The 11315-nt window shown below is 38.8% G+C and overlaps 1 protein-coding gene across 1 annotated transcript; it reads right to left on the bottom strand.

Moving 5' to 3' along the window:
- Positions 1-2990: 2990 nt before the first annotated feature.
- On the bottom strand, positions 2991-4034 carry neurog3 (neurogenin 3). The gene is made up of 2 exons (XM_038284082.1): positions 3901-4034; positions 2991-3752 (listed from the first exon to the last, which is right to left on the bottom strand). The coding sequence occupies exons 1-2, from the start codon at positions 4032-4034 to the stop codon at positions 3173-3175; spliced, it is 714 nt and encodes a 237-aa protein (XP_038140010.1). The 3' UTR covers positions 2991-3172.
- Between the last annotated feature and the right edge of the window lie 7281 nt (positions 4035-11315).

Below are 11315 nucleotides of genomic sequence, written 5' to 3'. Positions count from 1 at the left end.
AAACCAGCAGCCCTGTGAGATGCAGAAGGTATATTTAATGTTTTTGGTTTTCTGAGATGGAATATCTGAGTCTGGAATTTTGTCAAAGGATCCTCAACCCTGGAGAAGCATTCGGAGGGGGAGAGAACAAGGAAATATTAATTTTCTGACTTTATTTTCTGTTTTATCTAAACACTGCAGTCCTTACCCATTCATGCACAGTCTGTCCATCTTTCTCTACCATCTATCCACCTGTCTGTTTCTCATACACTGTCTGTTAATACATCAATGCTTCCATCCAAAACTGCTTTTTTTCCCCCCATGATCCAAGTTTGCAGTTTAGTATAGGCCCGCTTAAGATTCAATTGTTTATATTGACTGAAAAAATGGGGTAAAAAGTCCATTCTGGTGAGTTGAGTCTCTAGAATAGTTTTAAATGTGTAGGAAACCTGATCTCATCTAATTCTTTTTGACTTTGAAATCATTTTCATTCAAAACTTCCACTTAGCCACACATGGAAAGGAAAAAAAAGATGGATGCTTTCAACCGCAAACATTGAACCAGCATATTGAGGTTAAGTATATCTGCAGCACCATTTTAAACTTGCATCAATGCGGAGAAGCATGTCTGAGGTCCAGGTTCTGCTGAATAAAGAAATGTATAAAAGAATTTTCCTGATTAATACTTGGAGCTCTTGCTGATCTGGTTATTTAGCCTTATCACCTACAACAATCAAATGAGCCGTAGATTGTATGAAAAGATTAGATCAATGGAATTTTCATGGATTTTTAAGATCAATCTGACAAAACCACTGAGGAGCTCCAACTGCCTGGAAACAATATTGCAAAGTAACTTTTTTTTTAGTGCTATTTCTCTACATGTGGGTCTGGAATTGACCACTAGTGATTTATTTTATATATCCACTCCTCCACCTAAGTAATGGTAATCCAGTCTGTTGCAGCTCTTTCTAAGCAAAGCAGAAGAAAACGGTTAATTTACAAACTGGTTTAGATTTCAGGATCAGATTAATCCTTTAAGAGGTTAAATCAGTCAGAAACGGCTTGTTTAGCAGGTGATCTGATCTGTTGTCGAAATGTTTCATTAACTGTTTTTTTTCCAGAAATAAAATGTTTTTATATTTCACTGCCAAAAAAGAAAATATGAGAATAACTGAATAAAATGAATAAATCTTTGACAAGACTTTTTTGCATCAATTGCATCAATATTTCTTATGAAAATGTATTTAGCTTCTACTGAGATTCTAGTTTGAATGTTTCGGAATAAAAAAATGAGACTTTGCTCTGGGTTTGCCATAGCAGCATCAGAAATCATGAATACATCTCCCAATAATCGCATCAAACTGTTTCATTTTCTCCATGCAAATATTTATAAGTTCAACATCTTAAAAAGGCATTACTGTTGTTTTTTTTTTCACATTAAAAACGGCTTACATTAAAAACTCAGGAAAAGCACTGCTGTGTAATAAATGGTTTTCCTCCTCAGGACTTTACAAAACAATGCAATAGAGTACTAAAATGTGTGCAAGCAATTTGTGTTTGGCTCCATACCATCACACGAGGGTCAGCTGGCATTAGTGAACACCTTGGTGGATGAACGCCTGTGGAATGTGGCCTGATTGTATTTCATTACAGTGGAATTAATCACAAAAAAAAAAAAATGGATGACAAATGACAAAATGTTTTTTTTTTGTATGCTTATCCCAAGCGGGTCACAAGGGCTGCTGGTCAGGGGTGAAGCTAGATGGGGGGCGGCCATGGCCACCCTTAGTCAATCATTGGCCACCCCTACCTTTTTTCCCCCTCTAATATAGTTGGTGGCAGCAGAAATACTCTCAAGTGGAATATTCAAACCTTAAAAAAATAATAATAATTTAATTCATATATTACCAATTACTTGACAACAAAAACACTGGTTAATTCTGCACATCAATATATTAACATTACAAGAATTCCTGCTGTTTTCAGAACTAGATTTTGTGTTTTACGGGTAAAGAGAAAATTGTGTCTCTGCAAGTCATCTAGGAGTCTTCAGTGAAATCATAGTTTAATAAAAACGTATTAAATAATCAATTTATGTAGATATTCGTACCTGTAAATATCAGTTTTATGCAGAATGATTATTGATAAAAGTAGGTAAGTAATGACAATGGAAAAGATGTTCGCCCAAAACTCAAACCTGAAAGAATTTTTATTTTCCACCTTTTATCTGAAAGCATGGATGTTTAATTATATGCATTTATAGGAAAGACTGTGGGGAAGTATAATTTGTCTTTATTTAGAAAATATGGATGTTTTGCTGCTTTATTTTCCTGTAGTGTAGATTGAACGTGAGATTCTGGTGCCAATCCACTTTCGGCCACCCGTATGTTGGTTATTGCCTGGCCACCTTTATAAAAGTTTTCTGGCTACGCCTCTGGTGCTAGTGCCTATCTCCAGCTGTCTATGTGCTAGAGGCAGGGGTCCACCCTGGACAGGTCGCCAGTCCATCCCAGGGCAACGCAGAGAAAAACAACCGTTCATGCACACACTCACACCTAAGGAGAATTTAGAGAAACAATTTAATCTAACAGTCATTATTTTTTTTTACTGTGGAAGCCAGAGTACCCGGAGGGAACCTATGCACAAACAGGGAGAACATGCAATCTCCATGCAGAAAGACCCCAGGGCTGGGAGTTGAACCCTAAACCTTCTTTTTTGCAAGGCAGCAGTGCTACCCACTGCACAACAGAGCAGCCCATTTACAGATTTCAATTTTTTTTTATTGCTAGCTCTGCACTATTTCTGCAGGTGCAGGAATAGGGATAGAGGTCTGTCTGCCTGGAAGGGGTCAGTCTGGGTGAAGCTAGCATGCGATGAAGAGGTTCTGCACAGAACATAATTGGGAAAATTATCTTAATAGAAAACATCAACCAGATCAGGAATTTTTGTAACTTCTTAACTGGAACTACTCTGAGGATGAGTCATTGAGAGCAAATCAGCAGCACCACATGCAACATAATCTTACTTATCAACCAGAAGAAAAAAAACAATAATAATAAATAATAACAAAGTACTTAATATATAAAATATGAGTAAAAAGGCAAAAAACAAATATCCTGAAAATGATCATCAGTTCCTCCTTCCCTTCTGAAAACAAAATTGCTCCAAAGGTGGCATTAGAAGTAGGTTTGATGTTACCAAGAGTTTCTGATATCATTCTCCCCATGGAGCGACCTGAAATAAATAGTAATGGGAATAAAAGTGTGTGGATCTCTGATGAGGGGTTTACAGCTCAGTTCCTCAGCAGGGGCCCCGCACCAGTACTCTGTGGGGGATACAGAGTCCCGCTCAAAAGAGGAGACGCTCCCCGGGCTGCTCAGCTCAGGCGCTGCGCAGTGAGGGTGATGCTCCTCCATGCGCAATGTCTCCGTCAGAGCCCAGATGTAGTTACGGGCGAAGCGCAGCGTTTCTATCTTGGTGAGCTTCGCGTCTTCTGGCAGCGCCGGCAGGATGTTCCTCAGCGCGTCCAGAGCGGAGTTCAGGTTGTGCATCCGGTGTCGCTCCCGGTCGTTGGCCTTCATCCTGCGCCTGCCGCGCTGTCCGATGCGCTCACCGCCGGGTTTAGGCGCTTCTCTGTCATTCATCCTCTGTTGCCGACCCCGCATGTTTTCGCTGAAGTCTCCAGATGCGCCTCCAGTCTGCTGGAGCTGGTTGGAGAGGGTTGGAGAAAAGCTGCAGAACGTGCGCATCTCATTCCTCAGTCTGGAAGACATCCTGCGCGCAGGAGCACACCGTTTAATTAACATCACTCCATGAAAGTAACACGCACAAAAACATTTGGGCTGTCCTGGAGGTAATTAAACATTAAAATAATTATAGATTTGTTTTGTCTGATCTAATAAAATTCAAATAAAAAACCGACCTGTGTGGATCTGTTTGCTCTGACTCCTGCAGGCAGGTGAAGATTGAATGAAGAGACAGAGCGCCGTCCTCTCCTGTCGCTGAAGGCGTCAGACTCTGTATATGTGCAGCTGACAGTGAGGGATGGATGCGCATCTTTGTCATTTTATAGAGCCTTTATCTTATCTTTTTTCACGGTGGACGCCTGAATCAACAGCGCCCGTTAAGTGGCCAATCAGCGTCCAAGCAGAGAGTCCCCCCTGCACTCTTCCTCCATACCCCCCATTCTTTACTGCTTTATAATATGCATTCAGGAGGATGTATGTTATCCTAGAAGCATAAGTGATTACAGGTTGGAAAAGGTCCGATTTCTACCTTATTTTGAAGGGAAATTACCAATTTTTAACACTTTGAGACCTGGTTTAAAAATAAAGGCTGTTTTGCACAATTTTATTAATAGTTTAGTTTAGTTTTAGGTGATCATAGATTTTAGTGATAGCAGATGTGCTGCATCTGATGTTAAATATCAGAGGGTTCATGCATGTTTCCGATGCCAGAAGCATCAAAATTCAAACTCCAGGAATTCTTTTGAGGGATCTGAATTAGATATTTGAGCATTTAATTCCAATTATTCTGATTGTTTCCATGTCAGCAGTATTCAAAATGAAATAAACAGATTATTTGAATAATCAATCATTTTCCACATTGATATAAATTCGGTTCTTATCTTTTTTTTAAGACTTCTGAAGAAATTATCATGTTTGCTAACTACAAATGTATCCATAGACTTATTTTAGTGTTGTTTATTTTTGATTAGCTTTAAATAGATATTAATATGTATTAAAAGTGTTCAATTTGAACCCTATTTATCGTTTTATTACTAATCATTGGTTTACACTAGGTTTTTTTATTTATTAAGAAGACTTGTTTTCTTTTTCTTTTTTATTAGTTTTGCCTTCAGGTTTGCCACTGTTGCACATGTCCAGAGACAGCAGAACAATATGTCTTATGATAAACTTTGATACTAATGCTAAAATGTTTAGGAATGTTCACATTCCTAATCGAAAATAAACAGCTCTTGTAGCCTACCACCTTTTGCGCATCCAAAGTGTTGGCGCGCTCTCTGTATTCTGAAAGCCTTCTCATTAAGTCCTCCTGAGAACTTGGCAAGCATTTGTTAAAGCAGTCCTCCCCGGGAACTACTAGGTGGATGAAAAAATAAATCTGAAAAAAGATCAAAATAAGGATTTATGTCCAACCAAATTGTGCCTGGATGACATTTTGCGCAAACCTGCAACGTTTTAAGTTGGTCAAAGGTTATTCCCCTCAACGAAATCCTGACTTTGTTACGTCTAGTAGGATTAAGTTGCATTTTACTGGGGTTTGAGAATCGAACCTATACCTGTGGAAATGAATTTGATGTTTTTAATACACTTGGGAGGGGGGAAAAAAAACTTCGCTTTTTGCGTTAGAGCGCAAAGTTTCCCTTTCTGGAGTAGGACAATTACGCATCGAGCTGCACAGTAAACTGGATTTGGTTTGCCCAAACCTGCAGCGTGGATTGAAAGTACAAAGACTCTTTTTGTGTAAAAACAACACAACGAGCTCAGTTTTTGTGTTACTGTGGATTTTCACCTGTGCGTCATGACATCTCCAAAAACGTGTCCATTTTGGCCACAACCTGATGGCGCATTGCTCTTTATGGCCTGATTTGATTTTTTTAGGAGGTTAAATATTAGTGGAATGGACAACAATGTTCGCACACGCTGAAGCTTTGATTAGATAGACGAGGAGTGTGCCAGATCCCAAACATGCTTTAGTGACAAAGGTTTACAAAGACCTCCACTTAACTTTCTGTCTAAATATGTGTTTGGGGGGCATTTCTGATAACCATATGCTTTCAATAAACTGGACAAATACACTCGTGAGATAGGAGATGGCTGCTGGCTGTTATAAAAGGGCTGGAAAAACTCTAAAGTAAACGGAATACTGCCACTTTACAAATATCCTTTGGTGCCAAATCCATGTTCGGATATAGGACAGGTGTACGTTTGGACCTGTCTGTCAGCACTTGATTTGTTTTCTTTTTTTATCGGTGCGCAGCCTTATCCCGCTTGTTATGCAAAGTGTGGGCAAACACGAGAGGCCAGTTGCTGCGGAAATGACAGATATCAGAGCAGACTTGGAGAGAAAGCGAATTAACAATATTTAACAATAAAGTGAACAAGCTGTGGAGCAGGTGATATACCTGCCCGATGCTCCTGATTAAGACTTCCTTTTCCAGTTTATAAGGTTTTCTTTTGCTTACTTATTAAAGCAAATCTATTTATTATTACTTTAGCATACAGAGAAACCAGGTGGGGCTTTATTTTCGTCTTGAGCTTTTTGTTTGAAGGACGTTTTGAGGGGGACAATCAAAGTCCAACAACTCGCTGACCAGATTGTTGTCATCCCGAACCAGCAGCGGAGCCTTTCAATGCGCCCCCCTCCTCTTGTTCGGTCTGCTAAAGAGCTGCTAGGAGGGGGAGAAAGAAGAAAAAGGAAACTTCTTCAAGTGAGGAAAAACATCTTAAAAAACATTTAATTGCAACCCGGATGCCATATGTACACCTCTTGTGAGACCCCCAACAATGTGACTGGCTTTTAGAAACCATAGAGTGCGCTTTTGGAGACATGTGCGTCTTTGGAGAGGTGCGCGCGTCGTGACCAGCATGACCCCCAACACACTTTACACAAGAACTAATTCACTTTTAATGTGCTTTGGGGTCTCCTTTCACAGGCAACGCATTGTACGTCTCACTCCAGCTTTTGAAGGCAGTGTACACCAATTACAGTGGAATTGCTGTTTCTCGAAGACGGCTTGTCTTTTTGTTTGGCGGATTGGACATTTAAGGCACAAATGGCGCAAGTCGCTTCTTTTCAACCCTAAACTACCGAAGAATTATAATTTGATCGCCCATTTATAACTTGAAAGCATGCATTAGTTAGTGTTCACTGTTGAATAAGCAGAAAACGCAGGATTGTGCAGATGAATAAATATTATATAAGTTATGAACAAATGCTTTTTCATGCCTTAACCTTTTACTTAGTAAGGATGGGATTGTTTATATTTCTAAAACCACTTTTATTTTAAATTATACAGCTTTTGGAAAGTATATTTTGTCTCATTAGGGCCAAAAACATGAGAGATTTTGAAAGACAATCCCAAAGCATCAAAGAATAACAATTTCCTTATTGTCCAGCCATGGGGCACTTCATGTGTCAAAGGTGGAAAGTGAACCCCAAATGCAAAATAAGAATATAAATCTGTGCAATAATGACAAATTTATAACATAAGGAAAAAAGTTACAGTTATTACTGTCACTGATGCAAAGTAGAAGAAAATATGGGATGTGTGGCTTTCAACATTTTACCAATCTAAAAAGTTTGTCATGCATTTTCTAGTCCGCCACTATGGAAGAAGATTAGGGCCACTGACAAAAAAAAGTTGACTGATTTTTAAATATTATTTCAGTTTAATATGGGAAAACATTCAGAATCCCGACTTTAATCTCAGAATTCTGACTGTTTTCTCTGAATTCTGAGAAAAAAAGTCAAAATTGTAAGTAAAGTCAGAATTCTGACTTTTTTCTTTTAAAATTTTAAAAATTAGTTAACATTTTTATTTTTTCAGTGGCCCTAATCCTCCTCTGTACCCCCCCTTTACCCAGATTTGTCCAAATTAAATCTGGTGCAACAAACTCCTTGTGGAAGCGATGTAATTAGAAAGTTACACATTTGTTTTATAAATACAGCTGTTTGTGTGAATATCTATTAGAGAACATTCATGAGAATCATGAAAACTAAGAAACTTTGTAAACAGGTAAATCTTATGGAGCAGTTTAATGCAGGGTTAGGTTATAAGAGAATATCTCAACATCTCCCAAAGTTTTGTTCAATCCACCGTCTGAACAAAGAAGGAGGATGCACCAACTACTAACCTACTAAGACTCGGATGTTTCACTCAAACAGACTGCTGGGGCAAGTGGAGCCTTAACTACATAAACAGGTAGTAACTCCTAGAGTTGTGATGATCCACAGCTCATAAGGGAGAATCTGTCAACAGGAGAACTTTAAGTTGTGCGTGGTGACAGTAGAAAAGTCAAAGAGGATTGACCTACTCCAGAAACTGAACTTGTTGGCCTATCTGCTTGTAAATACACCATCCCTACTGTGAGACACTGTGGTGGCAGCATCATGCTGTGGGAAGTGAAGCTCCATGACAACCGCCTATTCCTGGATGTGTCCTCACAATATGCAGGCAGCAGAGGCGTAGCCAAAAAATATTAACAAGGGTGGCCAGGTAATAACCAATGTAGATTCAGTGGTGATCGAAAGGGGATAGGCATCAGAACCTCAGGGTCAGGCCCCGTCAACACGAAGTCAAACCCTGGCCTAAACGCACAAATTTTTCACCAAACCAGCCTCTCATCCACACGAAGCCGGCGTTTCGGGGGTCTGTAAACGATCTTTTTTTTATTCAGCCTTCAGAGTGGGAAGATTCTGAAACGCCGTTTTCGCGTTTCCATCTTTACACTCTAACCGCATTTTTTTTTTTACACGCATGCGTCATAGCGTCGCCTCTAAACACGCATGCGCGACCAGTATCACAACAACAATAGCGCCGTTGCTGCTAATGCTACTCACCCTGCTGTCGGGCTTACAACAGAATCTTCTTCTTCTGGAATATCTCCAGGAAGAACAGAGCAATATCGACGACATAGTTCAGCACCTGAATTTGACTTAACCACGAAAATGGACCCGCAGGGTAACCGTGTATAAATATTAGTGCGCATGCCCAACATTTCGTCGCTTATTTTTGCTTTGGCACCACAGCGCCACTTACAGGCCTGGCATACATTTTGCAGCGTTTTCATGCATTCGTGTGGACGCTCACATTTATTTTACGTCTCCGTCTTTACGGCAAACGTTTTGGAAAATATCAGCATTTCGTGTTCGTTTTGACTTTGTGTGGACGGGGCCTCAATCTACAATGTTCGAACGGGAAAATTAGCGATAAAAACATCCATATTTTCTAAATAAAGATAAACTATACTTTCCTACAGCCTTTGCTAACAAATAGACGCATAAATTTAAACATCAATGCTGTCTAAATTAAAGTTGTAGTAGACAAAATTCTTTAAAATTTTGAGTTTTGGGGTGAAGTACTAATATCTACATAAATTGATTATTTAAAACGTTTTTTTATTAAAGGAATAGTACACCCAAAACATGATTAGCCTTCATTTTCTACTCACCCCCATGCTGAACAACACTCTTACTTTTTTGATATCTCAAATGCATCTGGAGATCTGGGAGGCTTCTTGCTGTCTGCTGACATTCAAATAATGGAGGTCTATGGCGCCCGAGGCAGAAAGGTCCATAAAAGTCCACAAAAAACGTGTCAATATTCCTCCATACTGCTCGTCCAATGTATTCCAAGTGTCCTGAGTGGGTAGCATCCAGAATTTACTCGAAACAAAGTCATTTAGAATGTTTTTAGAGCATAAACAGTAGTGTATAGGATTTCCTGAAAGCGCGTTCATGAGTCTACGGAAACCGCGGCAGACCAAACCAGATGAAAGTGCGCATTCAGCTCGGAAAAGAACTCATGCTCTTCCTCAACACTGAAGACATTTTTCTTTCGTTGTTTCTTTCTTTGCACAGGTAAATAGCATATTTCTTCTTCTACGCTTGCATTATTGGCAGAGCAGACGCTGAATGCGCACTTTCATCTGGTTTGGTCTGCCACGGTTTCCGTAGACTCGTGAACGTGCTTTCAGGAAATCCTATACACTACTGTTTATGCTCTAAAAACATTCTAAATGACTTCGTTTCGAGTAAATTATGGACGCTACCCACTCAGGACACTTGGAATACATTGGACGAGCAGTATGGAGGAATATTGACACGTTTTTTGTGGACTTTTATGGACCTTTCTGTCTCGGGCGCCATAGACCTCCATTATTTGAATGTCAGCAGACAGCAAGAAGCCTCCCAGATCTCCAGATGCATTTGAGATATCAAAAAAGTACTCCAGAGTGTTGTTCAGCATGGGGGTGAGTAGAAAATGAAGGCTAATCATGTTTTGGGTGTACTATTCCTTTAAAATAGTTATTTATCTATGATTTCACTAAAGACTCCTAGATGAATGCAGAGAAACATCATTTTCTCTTTACCCCATAAAACACAAAATCTTGTTCTGAAAAGAGCAGGAATTCTGTACTTATCATCTTTAATGTTAGTATATTGATGTGCATCATTAACCACAGCGATTTTGTTGTCAAGTAATTATGAATATTTGAAAAAATAATAATTAATATATGAAAAAATAAAAAATTAAAATGTTTTGAATATTCCAGTTGATTATTAGAGATAAAAAATGGTAGGGGTGGCCAATGAATGGCTAAGGGTCACCCATGGCCCCCCATCTAGCTCCGCCTCTGGCAGTCAGTAAGAAGCTCTGTCTTATGTTCAACAGTAAAATGGAAAATTGCCTCAACTATAATAAATAAAAGGTAGAAATAGATCAAATACGACTGTGGTGTATATAATTGCTGGGGAAGACATGTAAAGGGAGAACATGCAAAAACGTGCCATCAATACAATATTGACATTTGTGCTTTGTTAAAAAGGCTGTTTTAGAAATAAATGTATAACTGAATAGTAATAATTGTTATTTTTAAAAGATAATACAAATATTATTTGAAGGTTCCTCTTCAGGATGTTTCTCAAAGAGTTTTTCATGTCTGTGTTTTTTATTTTTCTCAAGGAGTTCTCTGCAGAGACTGATCTCTCCAGAGACGTTCTGGCTTGTTTAAATTTATTTGAATTTAATTGGGCTCCCATTTCCAAAATGCCAGTCTACCATAAACATTGGAATGCTGGATAGTTTGTATAAAATATTTGAGTTTCTGGATGTTTTCTGCAAAGAACATTGAAGCTACTGGTGAGTTTTTATCCTTACACAGCTTTGCGATTTAACACAGCTCTGTCATTCACCTTTCGAAATGAAATACTGTTTGATTTTTGTTTTAAAATACAAAAATTTTTAATTAAAATATAAATTGGTCTTTTTTCTGTGTCAAAAAGGATGAGAAAACCTTTTTTTATGTTCTATTTCGATTAACAAAAAAAAAAAAGTGAAATAACTTTAAAACAGAAGCGAAAAAAGTTCTGTCTGTTCATGTTTTGAGGCTGAATGTTGTCATTTCATAAGAGCAACTAATCTCGGAGGGGGTCTTTGTAGCTGTGGCCCAGATCTAAATATTATAAGAACCTACTTTGGATTTTTGACATGGCAAAACAAGGCCTGCATTCACAGATATCTCAGCACAAATATCCAGAGTGGTTGGGGAAGAAAGAGAATGTTCCGCAATAAAAGAAGAGAGGGGATTT

The sequence above is a fragment of the Cyprinodon tularosa genome, unplaced genomic scaffold (assembly GCF_016077235.1).
Source record: "Cyprinodon tularosa strain WSP-4 unplaced genomic scaffold, ASM1607723v1 ctg199, whole genome shotgun sequence".
Taxonomy (NCBI): Eukaryota; Metazoa; Chordata; class Actinopteri; order Cyprinodontiformes; family Cyprinodontidae; genus Cyprinodon; species Cyprinodon tularosa.
This window is presented reverse-complemented; position numbering and strand designations above follow the sequence as displayed.

Bases quoted from the DNA above. Each gene is read 5' to 3' on its own strand.
- neurog3 (XM_038284082.1), bottom strand. From the start codon at position 4,034: ATGCGCATCCATCCCTCACTGTCAGCTGCACATATACAGAGTCTGACG. The intron at 3,753-3,900 runs GTCGGTTTTTTA...TCCTGCGCGCAG, and splicing joins GAGCAAACAGATCCACACAG to GATGTCTTCCAGACTGAGGA.